General features: G+C 34.6%; 3 protein-coding genes across 8 annotated transcripts; all 3 read right to left on the bottom strand.

Annotated features, from left to right (window-relative positions):
• Nucleotides 1-580: 580 nt before the first annotated feature.
• On the bottom strand, nt 581-5,843 carry LOC123909208 (outer mitochondrial transmembrane helix translocase-like). 2 transcript variants are annotated; one of them, XM_045959999.1, is made up of 6 exons: nt 5,549-5,820; nt 4,790-5,090; nt 1,744-1,902; nt 1,317-1,612; nt 830-989; nt 581-797 (listed from the first exon to the last, which is right to left on the bottom strand). In XM_045959999.1, exons 1-6 carry the CDS (start codon nt 5,717-5,719, stop codon nt 787-789), a joined length of 1,098 nt encoding a protein of 365 aa, XP_045815955.1. In that variant the 5' UTR covers nt 5,720-5,820; the 3' UTR covers nt 581-786. The 2 variants fall into 2 exon arrangements, with proteins under 2 accessions (XP_045815955.1, XP_045815956.1); XM_045960000.1 differs by having other exon boundaries at nt 581-989; nt 5,549-5,843.
• Nucleotides 5,844-9,456: 3,613 nt separating this feature from the next.
• Nucleotides 9,457-14,495, bottom strand: LOC123909206 (outer mitochondrial transmembrane helix translocase-like). Of its 2 annotated transcripts, none has more exons than XM_045959996.1 (5): nt 13,965-14,495; nt 13,379-13,679; nt 10,594-10,752; nt 10,133-10,464; nt 9,457-9,939 (listed from the first exon to the last, which is right to left on the bottom strand). In XM_045959996.1, exons 1-5 carry the CDS (start codon nt 14,160-14,162, stop codon nt 9,715-9,717), a joined length of 1,215 nt encoding a protein of 404 aa, XP_045815952.1. In that variant the 5' UTR covers nt 14,163-14,495; the 3' UTR covers nt 9,457-9,714. The 2 variants fall into 2 exon arrangements, with proteins under 2 accessions (XP_045815952.1, XP_045815953.1); XM_045959997.1 differs by having other exon boundaries at nt 10,169-10,464; nt 13,965-14,305.
• Nucleotides 14,496-16,294: 1,799 nt separating this feature from the next.
• On the bottom strand, nt 16,295-22,707 carry LOC123909710 (outer mitochondrial transmembrane helix translocase-like). Of its 4 annotated transcripts, XM_045960591.1 has the most exons (7): nt 22,559-22,707; nt 22,272-22,471; nt 20,973-21,273; nt 17,885-18,043; nt 17,507-17,802; nt 17,246-17,369; nt 16,295-16,582 (listed from the first exon to the last, which is right to left on the bottom strand). In XM_045960591.1, the coding sequence occupies exons 2-7, from the start codon at nt 22,464-22,466 to the stop codon at nt 16,578-16,580; spliced, it is 1,080 nt and encodes a 359-aa protein (XP_045816547.1). In that variant the 5' UTR covers nt 22,467-22,471; nt 22,559-22,707; the 3' UTR covers nt 16,295-16,577. The 4 variants fall into 4 exon arrangements, with proteins under 4 accessions (XP_045816547.1, XP_045816546.1, XP_045816545.1 ...); XM_045960590.1 differs by having other exon boundaries at nt 22,272-22,707; XM_045960589.1 differs by lacking the exon at nt 16,295-16,582 and having other exon boundaries at nt 16,857-17,369.
• Nucleotides 22,708-22,996: the final 289 nt, after the last annotated feature.

The following is a 22,996-nucleotide window of genomic DNA, read 5'->3' as shown; positions in this document are numbered from 1 at the left end:
CCATGAATTTTCAAAAGTGAAGAATATGAGAGTGCATACATATCTATATATATTTGAGTCATTCTCATTCATACTCAGACTAATATGCTCATAACCTGATTTATTTGCTGTCATAATTAATATGTATTAATGCAAATAATACCAATATTTTCTGATTAGATGTATTTGATATGGATGCAAGAATTAGGGGTGAAACATATTGTTAATCAATGAGCATTAAAATATTAAAATAATGGCTAAAATGAATTTCTATTGGAAGAATGAATTTGACGTGATTTGATGGGGAATGGTAAAAATTATTAGTCATTAATATTAAGTGTTCTTTTTAGAGTTGATTTCAGATTTTAGTATCTTTTTATCTTTCACAAAAGCTTGAACATAACAAACTAGAACGCGGCTGCGCAATTCATTTCAGCCATACCTTTGACCTGATGGAAATTTATCTTAATTCCAACATTTGCATATTAGGATGCATTATAGTTATACAATGTCATAGAATGTCATGAAACAGACAATATTGACTACAATTATATGGCATTTGACAGCATCATATCGTGATACAAATATTAAAAGTACGATGGAGCGACAAAAATATCTTTGCATTAACCAACTGTGTTCATAAATAAACTTTGGCAAATATAAAATATTATGTTATACAAGGATTGATGCATCAAATTCTGAACAAAAAAGCAAAACCAACATTTGCGCGACCACGATGGATGGATATTATTACATATTTGAGAACTAGTAGTTTACCAAAGGAAGTAACTGCTGTTGCAATCTGGACTAAGATAAATGACCGTAGAAGAATTGTCTAAAGAAACTCAATATTTTGTAAACCAAAAACAAAACAAAAACAAACAAAAAAAGAAACTCAAAATTTTAAGGATCCGGGGGTTCATTCTACTGTATTCATTTGCAGCAACAGTTGTCTTCCGTGAAGTTGAAAGGGCCTTCTTCAAATCTAATTGCGACAAAGGTCTAGGTTCCTGACATGTGAAAAATAAATAAAACAGCTCAGTAATTTTCATCTTATGAAATGTAAAAAACAATAAGACGACTATACAATTAACAAGACTTGATATATGAAATCACATCCACATCGTCACAAATTTCTTTCATTGACCAGAGACATTTTTCAAGTATGCAAATATTAGTTTCAAATAAAACAGACATACACAACATTGATTTGAATCTGATATTTAATTCAAATACAGTCTAGCCAAGTCAATCATAAACAGCATATTATCCAATACTAGGAAAATTAAAAAATTAAAGCAGATACAAAAGTAGAAGAAAATGACAAATATACTAACACAGGTTTGTTTCCCTTTCTTCTCATCATCCAGTAGTTCTCTAATAGGAAAATATGCAGCCTTCTTGCAAAGATCAAATAAATCTGAACCAGTGTAACCCTTACATAACCCAGCTATATAACCGAAGTCTATTTTATCTTTAACCCTCTCCCCCTTTAAGATAACCTTCAATATCTCAGCCCTCTCTCTTTGGTTTGGATATCCAATTTCAAAAGCATGAGGAAACCGCCTGAGTATTGCTTCATCAAGTTCTGCAGGACGATTAGTTGCTGCAAGCACCATAACCTGAGCATTCTCTACACAGACAAAAAAAAAAATATATTGTAGTCTGTAGTAACAATAACTATACCTTACCATCAAAATTGTCACTTGTTTTGAAAATTTAAACAACAAACGAAAATTACATGACAACTAATTTAAATCTTACTGTTGGTGGTGAATCCGTCCCATAGAGCCATGAACTCCGTTTTCATGCTTAACATAGCCTCGTCATCTGATGTACGTCGTTTACCCAAAAAACTGTCTACTTCATCAATGAATATGATGGCAGGCTGAAGCTTATCAGCCAAGCTAAATACGGCAGCCACTGCAGAACAGCAAAATATTAGCAATATACCAAAACAAAGAATAGCGCTTGAATGAAGAACATAAAACAAATTGATCAAAAAGAAATAGATACAAATTTATGTTGTATAATCAATCGGGGTTTGATTAATGAAGCGTAATTAGGTATGCCAGGTTAGCCTCGTTAACTGTTATAATAAAGAATGTGTGTGGCTGAACAGCTTCAACCTTCAAGCCTTCAAACAAGTAACTACATATTTGCTAAACTGTAGTTATTAGAGATCCTATGGAGGGGTGACAATCACTAAGCATATACACTCCTCAAGAAGGATTAGGCAAGGATGAAAAACTTGGCCAGCAAGAGCATATAATCTAAGGAAGCCCTTTTACTCATCTAAAACAGGAAATGTTTGTCATATTTTTCTGGTGATTTTTCTTGATAAAAAATAAGCTGATTTTTTCAATATAAGGCAATTATCCATCTGAGAACAACAGATTGTCATTCGATGAACAGATGGCCTTGTCCACCAAACAAGCTGAGATATTGGTTTAAAAGAATGAGAACCGACTGCATTTCACAGTATAAATACATTGATTTAAAACAACATTGACACTCCACAATATAAATTACATGCACAGAAAACAAACATATGGGGAATACATTTGGAATTGGAAGCTAAAAAACAAGTCCAATGATCAGTCACATTGTATACCTGCATATTCTTTCACAAGAAAAAATAAGACATCCTGGTCGTATGAAAAACCCACCATGGTAGGGTCTGGGGAAAGGATGTAGGCAGCCGTTTAATACTACTATTCCTATGAACTATTATTTTCTATATAGACGATTCAAGAAAATTTTAGTTTCATCCTATTAATACCGCTGTTAAGAATATTGGCTAATATTTTCTATTAGTGGTTGTGGCCAAATGTCAAATGTAACATCGTAATGGAAAAATGTCAAGATAGGGTGATCACGCTTAGATGAAGTACGCTTCAATGGCCGAACATTTTTGGGTCACGGGTACTGCAGTCAAAGTTATGCTGTCAGTACAGTAGAACTACTATGCATGGCAGCCAAGGAAACCCAAATTATGCAATGACCCGTCATTCTTCCAACTTCACTTGAGCCAACAGACGCCAGCAGTTAGCAGTCATGTGGCTACAACCAACGTACATTAAAATCGTGTTTCAACTCGTAAAATCAATCTGACAATCTTCAACACTGAACAATCTTGATCCCAAACAGAATCGAAACTGGGTGGGATCGTATGAAATTGCTTGGATCGATTTGCTAGCTGGTCAAATTGCTTGGGTATCCGATCTTTCACGATTTCACTGGAGAAATAAGAAACTGAGTTACACGGGTTGGATTTCCTCTACTTGGTTACATAAGACAATTTTGTGGGTTAAAAAGTGAAAGCCCAAACAGGATGTCCAGCTTAAATCTACCGGTTAACTGTTCTGGCCTCCTTTAATTGAGTTTGTCAGCTGTTTTTCTGATAGGAATGGGCTTATTAACATAGAAGGGGATGTGCTGGTTAACAAAGAGAATGTCGAGCCCAAAGTGTGGCGTGTGTATGAGAGGAGAATTAAGAAAAGAGTCACAAAGGAAGTGTGATGGCTGACGTGGCTGTTTGTTAGGATATTCCCTCAATAAATATCATAGTGGGAATTAGTTATGATATCACTTCGTTTTATTATTCACGTTTGTGGTTAGGCAGTAAGAGAAACTTTCTCTACTGAGGAGCCTTAGCTCTGGTTGTATTTCCAGTTTTCCATTCATCATATATACAATAACTTCTTACCATTTTATATATTGTTATCTCTGCTCTATCATTTTCTCTCTAGCATATTTGAGTTTCTGCCTGTGCGAGTTGTTTGTGGATCTCTTTCTGCTCTTTGTTCGTGTATCTTTTTCCCCCGGGCTACGACAGAAAAGTATATCTCACAGTAAAGGTTGGATTTCAATGAAGAACAGCAAGTGGAGCCTAGAAGTGGCGGGTTTAAATATGTTGGTTCTGTTTCTCCAGACCTAGTGAGCCGAACCCATATTGATTACAGTTACAATATTAATGAAAAAGAGCAGACGGGAAGTTCTTCTTTAACCTTTGTTTACGACACAGTGGGCAGAACCCAAGCAAATGGAATTGAAGGAAAATATATGCAGCCATTCTATTATTATTCCTACAGCAACTTAGATCATACATCATTGGTTCAGGACAGAATATGTTCCAACTTTTACATTGCACCCCGGCTAGGTTGATTTTGAAGGGGGTGGTATTCTTTAGAACAACAATATTTCTAATTGTTAGGTTTATTGGTTATTTAAAGAGGTGGACATGCATATGTGTTTCTATGTTACAACTTTTAGATTGCACCCCGGCTAGGTTGATTTTGAGGGGGATGGTATTCTTTAGAACAACAGTATATCTTATTTTAGTCAAAAAAAAAAAAAAAGGAATTTCTAATTGTTAGGTTTATTGGTTATTTAAAGAGGTGGACATGCATAAATTGGAGGCAAGGGGAGAGGGACATGATTAAGTTTTGTAAACATTGAGTGAATAGAGAAATGACTTGGTTGTTTTTAGGAACCCAATAATTGAATTCCAAAGAGATACAACAATTTTATTAAGAAATAGGATAGAATCTCTCCTCAAGAATTTCCTCTTCACAGTAGAGACTAATACTCTATTCACAATTACGATAATCAAAGATGCTCAGCACCCTTTGTACTTATACAAATAGCCCTAATATAATAACAAGTAACAACCTCAACTAATTAATTAGTTAACTACTATTTATTTACTGAACTAAGAAAATCATAACATCCATTATCCATACAAACAAAAATTGAATTTATCATCAAAATATGCTACAAGATAGTTTTAAGGATATCACACACTTACCGAGCTTTTGGGCATCCCCGAACCATTTGCTCATGAGGTTGGATATCTTGACATTAATGAATACTGCTCCAGACTCCTTGGCAATAGCTTTTGCAAGTGTAGTTTTTCCAGTGCCAGGAGGTCCATACAACAAGACCCCCTTTTGTGGTCCAAGGAGCTTACCATGCGAAAACAAGTCGGGCCGCTTAAGGGGTAAAATAACAAGCTCAAACAAAGCTTGTTTAATAGTTTCAAGTCCCCCAATGGAGTCAAATTCCACATTAATGTTGTCAGGATTTATAACATCACATGAAATCACATCCTACACACAATGAAGTTAAAGGGCACATATCAAACATCAAAATAAAAGATAACAGTTAACTGGGAAGACAAATAAGCTAGCTTATAGCTTATAAGCTAAAAGCTCTGTTTGGTAACAGTTTTTAAAAAAGAGCTTATAGCTTATTTTCCAAATGCTATTTCAAGTAGCTTATGAGCTTATAGCTTATCATTTTTTCTTCCAATTTTACCCCTATCATCTTACTTGAAAAAAAAATCAAATATTAATTAAACATATCTTTTTTTATGTCATTTCATGCGCAAATTCAATTAGCTAGCTTATTTGCTATAGGCTAAAAGCTAGCTTATAAGCTACCGGCTATAAGTTCATCTAGCTTTATTTTTTACCAAACAGAGCCTAGGTCTAATTTTTTTTACAGAAATCTACAAAATTTTTGCAACTGATTGTAGAGACAACAACAGTTGAGAAATTGGTACTACCTCGTAAGAATTGGTTTGAACGAGGGGACGACCTAGACGCTTTGCAATCTCTTTCTTCTGCTCATGAGCCTTCTTCGATGTTTCACGGTTCGGGTCAAGATATTGGAGCCCCGTTGTCAATACATAGTAACCCACCACTGCCTTAACCGCGTACACAATCAAAAAATGCATCGCTTTTCCACCAACTTTGATCCCTTCTACCAAATTTCATAGTGGTTGGTTTAGATAAAATGCCACATATAATATCGTTAAAGTGTAGTTAGTTCCCAATGCTAATTAAGAAATTTAGTTTCCAATGCTAATTAAGAAATGGAGGTTCCCGATGCACTTAGAGTGTCTTTGGATGGAGGAATTTTTGGAGATAAACTAATGTTTCGAGAGAATTCAAATGATTTGAGGTGAATTTCATTGTTTGGATGGAAATTTGAAGAATTTTCAAAATGATGGAAATTTATTAAGTATTTTGTTCAAGTTAAATTTAGAGAATTTCAAAATGACACATAAAACCAAAAAATTTGAAATTCCTTCTTCTCTGTAAACTTTTAAAAATTACTAATTGATAGTAAAACCTAAAATTAGCCGAAAAACCTAAAATCGACGATAAACACTAAATCAGCCGAAAATTCAAAAAATCTGCAGAAAAACCTAAAATCGGCCAAAAGCCCAAAAATCGATTATAAACTCTAAAATCGGCCGAAAACCCAAAAAATCGGCAGAAAAACCAAAAATTGGCCAAAATTCCAAAAATCGACTAGAAACCCTAAAGTCGGTTGAAAACCCAAAAAATCGGCGAAAAACCAAAAATCGGCCGAAAACCTTAAAACGGCCAAAATCCAAAACATCGACTATAAACCCTAAAATCGGCCGGCAACCCGAAAAATCGGCAGAAAAACCTAAAATCGGTCAAAATTCCAAAAATCGACTATAAACCCTAAATCGGCTGAAAACCCAAAAAATCGGCCGAAAAACCAAAAATCGACCAAAAACCCAAAAAATCGGCCAAAATCCAAAAAATCGACTATAAACCCTAAAATCGGCCGGCAACCCGAACAATCGGCAGAAAAACCTAAAATCGGTCAAAATTCCAAAAATCGGCCGAAAACCCAAAAAATCGGCCGAAAAACCAAAAATCGACCAAAAACCCAAAATCGGCCGAAGAATCTAAAATCGTCCCTAAACCCAAAAAACTCGCCCGAAAACCTAAAATCGACCCAAAATCCTGAAATCGGCTATAAACCCCAAAATCAGCCGAAAAACCTAAAATCGACTGTAAACCCATTTTTCGGCCGATAATAGGGTTTATAGTCGATTTTTAGGTTTTTCGGTCGATTTTTCGTTTTTCGGTCAATTTTAGGGTTTATAGTCGATTTTTGGGTTTTTCGCCGATTTTAGTTTTTTCGGCCGATTTTTTGGGTTTAGGATAAATTTTTGGGTTTTCGATTAATTTTTTGGGTTTTCAGCCGATTTTAGATTTTTTAGTCGATTTTAGGGCTTTTGGTCAATTTTAGGTTTTTCAGCCGATTTTGTGTGTTACTGTCGATTTTAGGGTTTTTGGCCGATTTTAGGTTTTTCGGCCAATTTTATGTTTTTTCTGCTGATTTTATGGTTTTCGGCCGATTTCATGGTTTATAGTCGATTTTAGGTTTTTCAGCTGATTTATGGTTTTTGACCGATTTTAAGTTTTTCCGCCTATTTTTTCGGCCAATTTAATGGTTGATAGTCGATTTTAGGTTTTTTGGCCGATTTTAGGTTTTTCGGCCAATTTTTTTTGTTTTCGGCCAATTTTTGGGTTTAGGGTCGATTTTATTAAAATAAATAAAATTAAATGAAGGAAATTCAATTACGTTATCCAAACAAAGAATTTTACAATTGATGGAATTTCAACACTTTATCCAAACACTGGAATTTGAAAATCAATGGAATTCAATTGAATAATTGAATTGCCTAGTATTTAAAATTCCTTGAATTTCTAAAATCCATCATCCAAACACACTCTTAGTTTCCAACCGATACTGTAAGTAACTACGTATGCATTCCAAGAACGCAATTGTTAGTTTTTTTTTTTATATTTTAATTAGCTTGCTTCCAAAAACTAATGGTTGGAGCATGGTTAATTTTTTTATCTTTTTTTTTGGTAAGGTAGCATGGTTAATTTGCATAAATTTATTTATTTTTGCTATTTTTTAATTTTCATAAATATCCTCCAAATGCTTTAAAAAAGAAAATATCTCCAAAATAATTAATAGAATGACTTTTCTATTAATAAAAAGAGTTAAATAAGTTTTGGCTTAACTACACATTTGGTCCCTTACGTTTATTTTAGGTTTCAATTTGGTCCCTTACGTTTAAAAAGTATCAATTTGGTCCCTTGCGTTTATTTTATGTTTCAAGTTAGTCCTTTCCGTTAGTTTTGTCACTAACACCGTTTGAACAGTACACGTGTCAGCATGTCCAAGTGCCACGTGTCAGTCCACATATGCAAATTGACTGCCACATGTGACAAAATTGACGGAAAGGACTAACTTGAAACCTAAAATAAACGTAAGGGACCAAATTGATACTTTTTAAACGTAAGGGACCAAATTGAAACCTAAAATAAACGTAAGGGACCAAATGTATAGTTAAGCCATAAGTTTTTTGTCTTACAAATAATTTTGATTTTAGTCTCTAAAAATAAAATGCAATGTTTTTAGTAAAAAAATAAATAAAAAATTTAGTTTTTGTCTTTAAAAATATTGTCATTGTCATTATTTTAAAATAATATGAAACTACATAGATTTAACATAATACATAGACTAAATATAGAAACATTTTGAATATACAAAAATTATAACATTGACATTAAAATGAACATAAATGGGTTATTATAGACTAAGACACTGTTTGGTAAGTCCAATACGCTTGTTTGATAAAAATGTGAAGTGTTTGGTAACGAGTTTCTCTAAGTAGCTTATAGTGTTTTTTGAGATGCTATTTCAAGTAGCATATGAGCTTATAACTTTTTACATTTTTTCCATTTTTACCCTTATTATTTTTATTTATTATTTCTTTATTTTTTTTAAATATAATAACTACTCACTAACCATATACTTTTATGTCATTGTATACTTACACTAACCATACCCACTAATCATGTACTTTTATGTCATTTTATACTTGCAAGTTACAACAGCTAAATTTGTCAAACACTTTAATTTTATTCTACTAACTTTTCAACTATAAACTAGCTTTTCAGCTAACAGCTAGCTTATTTTTATCAAACAGAGCCTAAAAATAAAATAGAGAATTTCGGAAGGATATAAACATCTAGATTTTTATTTTTAAGACCGAAAATTAAAACTTGTTATTTTAAAGGACAACAAATAGTGCTTTTGTGGCGAACAAGTTGTCTACGTGGTGGTATATGAGTGCTGATGTGGTTGATACGCGTGGTACTGAGTTCGAGCGCTGACACACTTGTAAAAAATAGTATGGTTATAAAAAATTATTCAAAATTGATGCATGGACAATGAAAATCAATTTACACTTCTCCTATAAAGGGGTGGACAGCACCGACCCATCCGGGTCAGTCAAACAGGCTAACGGGTTTCTAAAGCGGTTTCAACAGGGTTAAAACAGGCGGGTTCGGACCTAAAGTCTAGACCCGGCAGTACCCGCACAGACTGCGAGAATGCACCTATAGTGAACTTCCTGTCTATAGTCTGTACACATGTTCTACTTTTCGCAAAGCTTGAACATACCATTGACCTGATGGAAATTTATCTTAATCCCAACATTTACATGTTAGGATGTATTATAGTTATACAATGTCATAGAATGTTGATGCATTTGACGCCGAAACAGACAATAATGACTACAGTTATGTCATTTGACAGCATCATATCATGGTACAAATATTAAAAGTAGGGTGGAGCGACAAAAATATCTTTGCATTAACGAACAGCATTCATAAATAAAATTTGGCAAATATATAATTATTATGTTTTACAAGAAGGATCGATGCATCAAATTCTGAACAAAATGCAAAACCAACATTTGCACGACTATAAACAATGGATGGATAATAATACATATTCGATAACTAGTAGTATACCAAAGGAGGTAATTGTTGCAATCTGGACTATGCTAACTAACAGTAGAAGAAAGGTCTAAAGAAACTCAAAATTTTAAGGATCCTGGGGTTCTAATTGGATGTTAATCATGTGAGAACCCATAAGCCTAGAAATTTCCTTGATTGCAGCTTGAACCTCGTAATCACCTGACTCACCAGAAAATGACTGTCTTGAAGATGACTGTGCTTTCATTCTACTGTATTCATTTGCCGCAACTGTTGTCTTCCGTGAAGTGGAAAGGGCCTTCTCCAAATCTAACTGTGACAAAGGTCTAGGTTCCTGAAACGTGAAAATAAATAAAACAGCTCAGTAAGACGACTATACAGTTAACAAGTCTTGATATATGAAATCACATCCACATCGTCACAAACAGTCTAGCCAAGTCAGTCATAAACAGCATATTATTCACGACTAGGAAAATTAAAAAATTAAGGCAGATAAGAAAGTAGAAGAGAATGACAAATATACTAACACAAGATTCTTTCCCTTTCTTCTCATCATCCAGTACACAAGATTCTTTCCCTTTCTTCTCATCATCCAGTAGTTCTCTAATAGGAAAATACGCAGCCTTCTTGCAAAGATCAAATAGATCTGAACCGGTGTAACCCTTACATAATCCAGCTATATAACCGAAGTCTATGTTATCTTCAACCCTCTCATCCTTTAAGATAACCTTCAATATTTCAGCCCTCTCTCTCTGGTCTGGATATCCAATTTCAAAAGCTTGAGGAAGCCGCCTGAGTATTGCTTCATCAAGTTCCGAAGGACGATTAGTTGCTGCAAGCACCATAACTTGAGCATTCTCTACACAAAAATAAAAAATAACATAAAGTAGTCAGTACTAATAATAGTTAAATCTCCATCAAAATTGTCACTTGTTTTGAGAATTTAAACAAAATACCAAAATTACATGACAACTAATTTAAATCTTACTGTTGGTGGTGAATCCATCCCATAGAGCCATGAACTCTGTTTTCATGTTTAACATAGCCTCGTGATCTGATGTACGACGTTGACCCAAAAAACTGTCTACTTCATCAATGAATATGATGGCAGGCTGAAGCTTGTCGGCCAAACTAAATACGGCAGCCACTGCAGAACAGCAAAATATTAGCGATTGACCAAAACAAAGAATAGAGCTTGAACAACGAACATAAAACAAATTGATCACATAAATAATTCGATACAAATTTCAGTGGTATAATCAATTGGGGTTTGATAAATGGAGCGGAATTAGGTATGCCAGGTTGTCCTCGTTAACTGTTATAATGAAGAATGTGTGTCGCTGAACAGCTTCGAGCCTTCAAAAAATATATACATATTTCTAAACTGTAGTTATTAGAGAACCTGTACAGGGGTCACCATCACTAAGCATGTACACTCATCACGAAGGATTAGGCAAGGATGAAAAACTTGACCAGCAACAACATATAATCCAAGGAAGCCCTTTTAATCATCTGAAACTGGAATTGTTTGTCATATTTTCGTGGTGGTTTTACTTTTTTTCATCTAAAACTTGACCAGTTCCAATTCCAACAATCACTTGTTTAAAAAAAATAGTATATTCTCGTGGTGATTTTACTTTTCGCAGATAGGAAATTTATCAAATGGCGTTAAATAAGTAGAGGAAGGGCTTCCCTAGTATTTCAAATTATCTTGATCTTCTATACATTCATATTTTTTTTCAATACAAAGCAACTATCCATCTGAGAACAACAGATTGCCATTAGATGAACAGATGGCCTTATCCATCAAACAAGCTGAGATATTGGTTTAAAAGAATGACTGCACTTCACAGTATAAATACATTGATTTAAAACAACATTCACACTCCACAATATATATTACATGCTCAAAAAACAAGTTCAATGATCAGTCACATTGTATTACTTACATACTTTTCACAACAAAAAATAAGACATCCTGGTTGTATGAAAATCGCACCATGGCAGGGTCTATGGAAAGGATGTAGGTGGCCTTTTAATACTCCTATTATACGGACTATTATTTTCTACATAGACGAATAAAAAAATATAGTTTCATTCTACTCCTAAACCATTTGTTAAGGATATTGGCTAATATTTTCTATCAGTGGTTGTGCCCAAATGTCAAATGTAACATCGTGATGGAGAAAGGTCAAGATAGGGCGGTCAAGCTTAGATGAAGTACCCTGCAATGGCCGAACATTTTTGGGTCACGGGTACTGCAGTCAATTTTATGCTGTCAGTACAGTAGAATTACTATGCTAGGCAGTCATGGAAATCCAAATTATGCAATGTCCAGTCATGCCTACAAACCAAGGTACATTAAAATTGAGTTTCAACTCGTTAAATAAATCTGACAATTTTCGACACTGAACAATCTTGATCCCAAACAGAATTGAAACTTGGTGGGATCATGTGAAATTTCTTGGATCGACGTGCTAGCTTGTCAAATTGCTTGGGTAGCCGATCTTTCGCGATTTCTTTGGTGCAACAAGAAACTAAACTACACGGTTTGGGTGTCTTCTACCTGGTTACATTAGACAGATTTGTGGGTTAAAAGTGAAAGCCTAAACAGGATGTCAAGCTTAAATCTACCGATTAACTGTTCTGGCCTCCTTCAATTGAGTTTGTCAGCTGTTTCCTCTCTAGCATCTTTGAGTTTCTGCCTGTGCGAGCTGTTTGTGCATCTCTCTCTGCTCTTTGTTCGTGTATCTCTCTCCGCCCGGGCTACAACAGAAAAGCATATCTCATAGGAAAGGTTGGATTTCGATGAGGAACAACATGTGGAGCCTAGAAGCTGTGGGTTTAAATATGTTGGATCTGTTTCTCTCGACCTAGTGAGCCAAATCCAAATTGATCACAGTTACAATATTATTGAAAAAGAGTAGACGGGAAGTTTTTCTTTAACCATTGTTTACAACACAGTGGGCTATATGTAGCCATCTCTTATATCATAGGTGCAGGACAGAAGTGTTTCTCCAGCTTTTAGATTGCACCCATGAGGGCTAGGTTGATTTTGAGGGAGGGTGGTATTCTTCAGAATAACAGTGTTTCTTATGTTTGTTGTTGTTAGGAACCCAATAATTGAATTCCAAAGAAATAACAATTTTAATACGAAATAGGAGAATCTCTCCTCAAGGATTTCCTCTTCACAGTAGAGACTAATAATACTCTTTTCACAATTACAATATTCAAAGATGCTTGCTACCCTTTGTGCTCTCCTATTTAGCCATTATCTACTCTAACAACTCTTAACTACTTTATCTACCCTAGTTAGCCATTATTCTATATCCTAACTGTTGTAGAAGGGAAGAAAAAAATACTTGGAGGAGTCTTTTCGCAGGTTTCATACATTGAGCAATCTCCGTCCTTTCTATGTAATTCAATAAACCAATCTCAAGGAAAAATAGTTAGCCGAGCATTCAAGATTAAACTTGTATAATTTGTGTTAAACTAAAATTCCCTTTTAAGAAAAACAAACTATGATGGAACTTCTCTAATCATATATTATCATGATGAAGGCATGACCAACCATACAACCCATATAGCTAAAATGACAGAAATTACATACAACTATTACAATAATTGGCATGCCAAACTTATATATAGATGCAAAGATAGCATCAATAATTTAATGGGTCTCTGTGTGTCCATATGGATTTATAAAAAATATAAGACTTCAATTCATCATCAAAATATGCTACAGGATAGGTTTAAGGATATGACACACTTACCGAGCTTTTGGGCATCCCCGAACCATTTGCTCATGAGGTTGGATATCTTGACATTAATGAATACTGCTCCGGACTCCTTGGCAATAGCTTTTGCAAGCATAGTTTTTCCGGTGCCAGGAGGTCCATACAACAAAACCCCCTTTTGTGGTCCAAGGAGCTTGCCATGCGAAAACAAGTCGGGCCGCTTTAGGGGTAGAATAACAAGCTCATACAAAGCTTGTTTAACAGCTTCAAGTCCCCCAATGGAGTCAAATTCCACATTAATGTGGTCAGGATTTATAACATCACAGGCTATCACATCCTACACACAATGAAGGATACAAATCAAACATCAAAACAAAATATTCCAATTTTTTTACATAAATCTACAAAATTTTCTTCTTAAAATTTAGAAAAAGTAAAAATAGTCCCTAAACTTAAAAGATTGTAATTTTATGAGACTAAAAACATATTTAACTCTTTCTTCAATCATACTAGACGAATTCGAACGAAAATGCTAAATTTGTCCTAAGAAAACACGTTAACTAGACCTAAAAATCCAATTTTGCATTGATTATAGAAGCAACAATTAAGAAATTGGTGGTACCTCATAAGAATTGGTTTGAATAAGGGGACGACCTAGACGCTTTGCAATCTCTTTCTTCTGCTCAAGAGCTTTCTTCGTTGATTCACGGTTCGGGTCAAGATATCGGAGCCCCGTTACCAATACCCAGTAACTCAGCGCTGCCCTAGCCGCGTACAACAACAAATCCTGTAGTACCTTCGTATCTGATAAACCTCCCATTCTCTCTCTCTCTCTCTCTCTCTCTCTCTGTAACTCTCTCTCTCTCTGTCTCTCAACAATCAGAATCTAACAACCCCGAAATTCTGGTGAGCGAGAACCGAGCGTTTTTTTTTTTGACACAAGAACCGAGCGTTTTGAAAGGTTGAAGAATCGAGAATGCTTGCGGATGACGATAGTGAAATCATTGGGCCGGGCCGGGCCGGGCCGTAAAAATATAATGGGTTTTAGACGAAGGCTTCATGGAAGTCGTTATTCCCATACCTCTTTTTGTCATCTACACCCATCTTATAATTTACTATATTTTAAGATTTTGTTTGTGTAATTTAATGTTCTGAATGTTTTAGTCTATGATGTTATTTATATTCTCATTTAAGGTAGATGATGTGGCACATTGACAAGACATGCCATGTCGTATTTTGATGTTGTGTGGTACCGTCGAGTGACCATGTCACATGTTAGAAACGAATAACAAAATAAAACTATAGGAATTAAAAGCTACATTGAACAATTCACTACATTTTTTATTTGAACATGTATTGGTACATTGTTGATGTGTACATCGTGAACCTATACTATTGTCCATCTCAGCAAGTGTACCGGTACCGAAGAATATAATTTCAGTTTTTCACATCATGAACCTATCACTATTGAAAACATAAATGATCCAAAAAATATTAATTTCAGTTTTTCACTTCAACTATCATAGATGACAGTTTATCATCACCATAATATAGAGTTAGTGATTTCTTTATATTGGACTATTAGTTGTCAATACTCACCACCATAAGATCTCCAGAGTTCATCGCTTGCTGCTATGGTAGTACTCCGATTTTTTTTTGAACGGCAAATATAATAATACTCAGATATCTGCATATGACTATTGTGTTGTTGTAAGAACTTAGTTGTCTACATTTTGGCACTTGAGGAAAAATTGATGGGTTAGATATGGATGCAACATACGATATAACATGATAGAATATTATGACGTCGTTTGATCCATGTAGTCGATCCCCTATCCCCAGATGCCATAATGATGCAACATATATTCAAACGACGTCATAATGTTATATTAATTTTGGCACTTGGTTCTCTCTCATTCAACATTTTGGCACTTGGGGATAAATGAAATTGAAAATAATCTAATAAAATATTATAAGAAAGAAAAAAAATTAAAATTAAAAACTTTGTATTCAAACTGAAAAAACTTAGTTGGTTAAAATATAAATTATTAGAGTATTAGGGCAATTTTACAAAGTTCAGCTGTGCAGGTGGACACTCTCATTATACACTGAACCAACTCCTAGAAAAATACATTCCTAAATTTCATATTAAAAAAAAGTAGAATTATCTAATCGTAAAAGCTACTTCCTCTATCGTTTTAAAAATATATTTTATTGCAGTTATTATTAAACGAGCATCTATACTTTTTATATTAAAAAATATAAGAATTTTGTAAAATAATTAATGATAAAAGTAGGCTTAATTAGTTAAACGGTCCCTTAAAGATATTTTTGGTTTTAGATTGGTCTCTTAAAGATAAAAAGGTCTGAATAGGTCCCTTAAAGAAAAAAAATGTCCGAATAGATTCCTTGAAGACATCTCCGTTAATCAGTTTGGTCCCTAAAAAAAGGTCTGAATATGTCCAAACTGATTAACGGATATGTCTTTAAGGATGCGTTTGATCGGCTAAAAAACAGGGGACTGGACAACTTTTGTCGTACCCGGTTTGATTTGAAACTGGTTATGAGACTGGACAAATCATATAGCAAGGGACATGACAAAAACAAGATTTTTTGTCCCTCACCAAACCACAGGACAACTTTTTGTCCACAATACAACTATAAAAAAAATACGAAAATACTCATTTTATTTTCGAATATAAAAATATTATCGCTTTATATCTCTACGGTACAATTTTGTCCTGTATTATCTTGTTCTGTCATGTACTGTTCTGTCCAGTCCTTACTGTTTTACGAATCAAACGCACCCTAAAAGACCTATTCAGACCATTTTTTTTAAGGGGCCTATTCAGATATTTTTTTCTTTAAGAGACCAATGTGAAACAAAAAATGTCTTTAATGAACCATTTTACTAATTAGGACCATTTTACTAATTAAGTCATAGTAATGGAATTGTGTGTCAAAAAAAAAGTAATGGAATTGTTTTTTACAATAAAAAGTAATATTACATATATACACATCAATCACATGTTTTGTCTTTTGGTACAACAATTACATATTTGTTTAATGTGTGCAAAAATCTTAAATTACCAAAGATATGATAGAATGAAAGGAGTAACCATCCATGCCACTGAGCTTGTGATCTCTCTGGCATGCCACACCCACTCCAACACCAGTTATTTTCCCACATCTATGTTGGCAACTTGATAACTTCATTGTCTTGCTCAATCTTAGCTTACTCTGTTAAAGTTGTTGAGAATTTCAGTGTTAGATCCAATTATACCACTCATGGATTAAATCATATAATACAACAATAAAGATGAACTTTGGCTTGTGTTACAATTAAGTGCACCAAAAGTAAGTGTTCTTTAAAATTATTTCCAGATTAAAGTATTTTTATGACTCCACTTAAGGACTAAGGCCAGTGAAATTTATATTATCTCTTAATTTACGTACTTGAGAATGTATAATATAATACGTCAAAGAATGTTTGACGTATCTGATTCTTGAAACAGATAATAATAACTACAATTGTATGTCTTATTTTTGATTGAATCATATCATGATACAATATTATTAAAAGTAGGGCGGAACAACAAAAATACATATATTGAACCATATACTAGCTAAGCTTGGTATATGGTTCAATATGCAATACCAAGCTAGGTATTTTGAAAAGCAGTGTATATAATATTAAAAAAAAAAAAAAAAATACATGTTCTAGAACTAGTATGACTAACTTATCGCTGTTAAAATCCGGACTAAGGCTAAATGGTAGTACAACAAGAATGCTCAAGAGAAAATAAAAAATTTAAGGATCCTGGGAATCTGATTGGAGGTTAATCATTTGAGAAATCATAAGCTTAGAGAATTCATTGATTGCAGCTTGAACTTGATAATCACCTGAATCGCCAGATGATGACGGTTGGTTCATTCTGCAGTATTCATTTGCAGCAACCGTTGTCTTCCGTGAAGTGGAAAGGGCCTTCTCCAAATCTAACTGTGACAAAGGTCTAGGTTCCTGTTCCTGAAACATGAAAAATTAATAAGAGTTCAGTAATTTTCATCTCCAACGTCAGCCGTACACAGCATATCATTTCACTATTTTGAGGATGTAAGATTATAGCAGAGAAGAAAGTAAACGAGAATGACAGAAATACTAACAGGAGATTGTTTCCCTTTCTTCTCGTAATCCAGCAGTTCTCTAATCGGAAAATAGGCGGCCTTTTTGCAAAGATCAAATAGATCTGATCCAGTGTAACCCTTACATGATTTAGCTATAGAACCAAAGTCTATGTTATCTTCAACCTTCTCATCCTTTAAGATAATCTTCAATATCTCGGCCCTTTCCTTCTGGTTTGGCATTCCAATTTCAAAGGCTTGAGGAAAACGCCGAAGTATTGCTTCATCAAGTTCTGAAGGACGATTAGTTGCTGCAAGTACCATAACTCGGGCATTCTCTACAAGAAAACCAAAAGGTCACTTATTTTGAAAATGTACACAATAAATGAAAAATTACATTACAGCTGCTTTAAATCTTACGGTCGGTAGTGAATCCATCCCATAGAGCCATGAACTCAGTTTTCATGTTTAACAAAGCCTCATGATCTGATTGACGACGTTGACCCAAAAAACTGTCAACTTCGTCAATGAATATGATGGCAGGCTGAAGCTTATGAGCCAAGCTAAATACAGCAGTCACTGCAGAAGAACAGCAAAATATTAATGATTGACCAAAACAAAGAACCACATTTAAAACAGCAAACATAAAGCCAAATCGTTCACATAGAAAATTAGATGCAATTGTATGTTGTATAATCACAGAACCAAAGTTTGATAAATGAAAGCATAGTTATATATGCCAAGATGCCCTCATTAAATATTTTATTGAAGAATTTGGCTTATCTGCAGATGAACAGCTTCAAGCCTCACACATTTTGCTAATCCACAATAGTTAGAGAATCAACAGAGGTGGCCATCACTATACAGATACACTCCTTAACAACGAACACACAAGGATGAAAAACTCAACGAACAATACCATATAGGGAAACCCTTGTACTCATTCTAAAACAGAAACTGTTTGTAACATTTTAACCTTATTTTGAAACCACTTCTGATAATAAATTCTTTTTAAGAAAATAGTATATTCCTGACTGATTTCACTCTAAGCAGCTAGAAAGTTTTGCAAATGGCCATAAATTGATGGAGAGAGTGAGTTTCCCTTCTATTTTACTAGTGGTGCTGATATGCTATAAAACTCATTGTCCCAGTACAAGGTCGCTATCAATCTAACAGCAAACTGCCATTAGATGAACAGATGGCCTTGTCCATCAAACAGACTGAAGCAGTGGTTTAAAAGAACATCTGCACTCAACAGTATAAATATGTTATGTTGGAGTCTGTGTTTTATTCTAGAAGAATCCACACGATTCTCGTAATTAATGCATTTTTCCCTGTTATTTGTTTTCTTGTTTATGTTACCTAAACTTTTTTCGGTCCAAGATCATTATCTACAAATTATGGGATAGCAATATAAGATTTTAAACTACTATTACTTCTTCAAAGCTCTTCATTTTCTTTAGAGGCTAATTTCCCTACATACTATCATATACATGATAACAATTTTAAATGTATGATATCAGGACTCCAGTTGACTGACTTTCTGTATAACATTTGTAGTTCCATCCTAGACCATTTGTTAAGAATATTGACTTATACTTTTCATTTGTGGCTGTGTCTCGGTATAGGGAGGTCAAGCATAGATGGAGCACCCCGCAATGGCATATTATGCAGGACAGTTTTCTGCTGTCCTAATTATGCACGGCCTTCATGGAGACCCAAGTTATGCCATCTCAATTCATCCCCACTACCACATAAGTTGTTGGACACTAGCAGTTACTGGGCCACTATCGACAGAGCTGCCATGGGTGTTTGCCTGCAACAGTAAAGCATCTCTCTCCCAGGAAATATTGGATTTTGATGAAGAACAACATCAGGGGACGAGAATGGAGTTTATATACATCAGAACTGTTTCTTTGACCTAACGGGCCAAGCTGAAATAGGTCATAGTAACGAGATTAATGAAAAAAGAGAATATGGGAAGTTCTGATAGAAACCTACGCAATATTAAGGGCCAGGGTGGATAGCGAGTCAAGGTGCACCTCAGCAGCAAAGGGTTTGGAAGGTATATTCTAGAAGGGGTAAAAGAGGAATAGCTGAAGGTGAGAACAGTGAGCTGGCATCAAATGACGTAAATGGAAGGTAACTGACTTGTGTAGATTGTATGCAGGAAATAAATAGTAGTGGAATATTTCTATGGAGGTACCCAAAGTAGTGATCATCTTGTAATATGAACGGAAAGTGTTAGCTTTCCATATGAGTTTATGTTGTGGCGGTTAGGATCATTTCCTTTTGTAAACCCATTTTACTACACATCAATAATATAGTAAAATGGATTTGCAAAAGGAAATGATCCTAACTGCCACAGAGCAAGCTCCTATGGGAAGCTATTGCTTTCCATTCATATTACAAGATCATCACTACTCTAGATACATCCCTAGTTAACATTCCACTACAATTTAATTCCTGCATAACCCTGGCCCTTTATTAATATTGCATAGGTTGCTATCAATGCCCCCTCCTTTACCAAATACCAACTAACCTTTGTTTTAGGACACAGTGAGCTGGCCCAAGCAAATGGAATTGAAGGAATATATGTGGCCCTATTCTTATTATTCCTACAGCAACAGGTTACAAGTTTATGACAACAGTGTTTCTCACGTTCCAGCTTTTAGCTTACAATCTCGAGGGCAATGTTGATTTTGAGGGGTTGGTATTGTAAGGATTCAGAATAAAGGGAAGTTAGAATATATGGGATTAAATAGCTTACATAATTAGGGCACAAGGGGGGAGGGAGATTTATCTGATTTGTAAACATTGAGTGAATAAAGCATCAGCTCTGTCGTAGAGGAGAGTTTGCTCACCTATTCTAATTCTTTCTATAAAACAGGTCTATCTTTCCAAATTTATTTTTCTATCAAATTTTCAATTCTTTCCTAGAGTTCCAAACATTGCATCACTCCATCCATTCAAGGTAATTCAGTAAACAAATCTCAAGGAAAATTTGGCTATCGTACATTCTAAATTCAAGCTTGGAGTTGTTTAGTTTGTGTTAAACTAAAATTCCCTTTAATGCAAAAAAAAATGAACTATCTTGGAACTGTTTCAATCATATCTTACCAAACTAAGCATGACTAGCCTTGCACGTAATACCACTTTAACCAGTTAGTGAAACAAGATTGCAACACATTCAACTCACAGACAATTAGACAAATTACCAAAGAAATTATATATAACAGTTACAATACAACAATTGGAATGCAATGCTTTTATACCGATGCAAAGGGAGCATCATAAATATGAGGGATCTTTGTGTATATATATATATACATGGGGTTTTTTAATGAAAAATATAGGTATTATAATTCACTGAACTAAGAAAATCATAACATTCATCATGATTCATATGTACAAACAAAAATTCGAATCATCGATGAAGCTACATATACTGTATACTATCGTTCTATGATGCATTAAAGAACTAATCACAAAGATACCACACACTTACCAAGCTTTTGAGCATCTCCGAACCATTTGCTCATCAGGTTGGATATCCTCACATTAATGAAAACTGCTCCTGACTCTTTGGCAATAGCTTTGGCAAGCATGGTTTTCCCCGTGCCAGGGGGTCCGTACAACAGGACCCCCTTTTGAGGTCCAAGGAGTTTTCCATACGAAAACAAGTCAGGTCGCTTCAGGGGAAGAATCACAAGCTCAAATAAAGCTTCTTTAATGGTTGCCAGTCCCCCGATGGAGTCAAACTCTACGTCAATGTGGTCAGGATTTATTACATCACAGGCTATTACATCCTGTACACAATAAAGAGCACAATTTAAATATTAGAATGAAATGAAAAATAACATTTAACTAGGTCCAATATTTTTACAGATGCCTACAGAACATCTTCATAAATAAAAGAAAGGCCATACAAGCAGTATAGTATTTCTGTTTAACAAACTAATGTGCTTCTTTTCTATGTATAATTGGATAGGATTCTACAATCGAATCAATTCCTTCATCTATCAAAGAAAGTTATCAATTTTAGGAAATCATACTGTTGAAAGAGTATTATTACATTCGAAATTGGATGAGAAATGCCCTGAAAATGTGTTTATAAGTCGAAGACATCCATAGCCTTACAAATTTCAAGATGGTACCAAAGCTTATCTAAGATCCGTTCAGCCCCCAGTATCTATCGGGCCACTCAAGTCACACTCCAAATGTCCCGTCCTGGGTATAATGGGGAGTGTTGAGAGAGTCTCGCATTGAATGACATACGATGTGAAAATATGTTTATAAGTGGAACGAATTCCTCACCTTACAAGTCAGTTTTGTACTATTGAACTAGGCTTGACCCAATTTTTAAGACATAACATAATAGATGAATTCAACATAAATTGATAAATCTCTTACTATATAAGATATCCTTACAAGTTAGTATTGTAGGTGGTTGAGTTAGGCCCAACCCAAATTCATGATAATATCAAAACTTATCTAAGATGCATTGGGCCACCCGCTATCGGGCCACTCAGGTCATATATTCTTGTCACAAAAGGGGTGTGTTGAGAGAGTTCAACATTGGATGAGACACACCTGAAAATGTGCTTTAAGAGTGGTAGGCATCCCAACCCTCACCATTCACGTCAATTTTGTATGATTGAGTTAGGCCCAACAGTTAACTACCCCTATAAATCCCTCATTACATTGGATATAGAAGTAACTAACATTATACAAAAAAAAAAGAGTACTTGGCAATTATATTGAAGATGAAAACTACTAAAAAATTAAAAATTTGCGAAGTTTGTACCTCATAAGAATTTGTATTAATAAGGGGACGACCTAAACGCTTTGCAATCTCTTTCTTATGTTCAAGAGCCTTCTTTGAAGATTCACGGTTCGGGTCTAAGTAGTGCAACCCGGTTACCAATACCAAGCAACTCAATGCAGCGCTTGCCGCGTATAACAAAATATCTTGAAGGAGCTTCGTATCTGATGAACCCATTTTGTCTGTTAATTCAACAAACAAATTTTCAAATTATGATGATAAAGGTTAGGGTTTGTTTAGAGACAAGAGATTGTTTTTCGATTTTGTACTTTGTTTGTCGCCGACCGAAATCCTGGTCTGGTTTTACCGAAAAAATGGGTTCCTGGAAGTTGCAAGAATCCCTCAATGTTTTGAATTGTGGATGACGACTATTGAGATTTTTTTGGGCTGGGCTGATCGTTGTAAAATTGTTGTTGGACTTCGGCCAAAGGCGTTTTCTCTTTAGGCATGTATCTTTTATATCTAAAATATTTCAATTTTGCTCTTGATAAAAATTTTGGTTTGCAAAAATCGAAGTTTTTTCTATTTCAAATTCAGAAAAAATTTGATTAATATAAACCAATATTTTTTAAATTTAGTAAAAATTCGGTTAACATAAATCAAAATTTTTTTCAAGGCAAAAAAAATTTAGTTCGTAGAAATCGAAATTTTTATTGAAGGACAAAAAAGTAAAATTCAAAGGGGGAAAAAGAACCATGAAAGGCTTA

The sequence above is a fragment of the Trifolium pratense genome, linkage group LG2 (assembly GCF_020283565.1).
Source record: "Trifolium pratense cultivar HEN17-A07 linkage group LG2, ARS_RC_1.1, whole genome shotgun sequence".
Lineage (NCBI taxonomy): Eukaryota > Viridiplantae > Streptophyta > Magnoliopsida > Fabales > Fabaceae > Trifolium > Trifolium pratense.
The sequence above is the reverse complement of the archived record's forward strand: the minus strand, read 5'-3'. Positions and strand labels throughout refer to the sequence as shown.

Excerpts from the sequence above, each read along its gene's own strand:
- LOC123909208 (XM_045959999.1), bottom strand. The coding sequence starts at position 5,719 with ATGCATTTTTTGATTGTGTACGCGGTTAAGGCAGTGGTGGGTTACTAT. Across the intron at positions 1,903-4,789 it reads CGGGGATGCCCAAAAGCTCG|TGGCTGCCGTATTTAGCTTG; the intron begins GTAAGTGTGTGA and ends GCTGTTCTGCAG. Across the intron at positions 990-1,316 it reads AGAAAGGGAAACAAACCTGT|GAACCTAGACCTTTGTCGCA; the intron begins GTTAGTATATTT and ends TTCACATGTCAG.
- LOC123909206 (XM_045959996.1), bottom strand. The coding sequence starts at position 14,162 with ATGGGAGGTTTATCAGATACGAAGGTACTACAGGATTTGTTGTTGTAC. Across the intron at positions 10,753-13,378 it reads CGGGGATGCCCAAAAGCTCG|TGGCTGCCGTATTTAGTTTG; the intron begins GTAAGTGTGTCA and ends GCTGTTCTGCAG. Across the intron at positions 10,465-10,593 it reads GGATGGATTCACCACCAACA|AGAATGCTCAAGTTATGGTG; the intron begins GTAAGATTTAAA and ends ATTTTTGTGTAG.
- LOC123909710 (XM_045960588.1), bottom strand. The coding sequence starts at position 22,466 with ATGGGTTCATCAGATACGAAGCTCCTTCAAGATATTTTGTTATACGCG. Across the intron at positions 18,044-20,972 it reads CGGAGATGCTCAAAAGCTTG|TGACTGCTGTATTTAGCTTG; the intron begins GTAAGTGTGTGG and ends GTTCTTCTGCAG. Across the intron at positions 17,370-17,506 it reads AGAAAGGGAAACAATCTCCT|GAACAGGAACCTAGACCTTT; the intron begins GTTAGTATTTCT and ends TTCATGTTTCAG.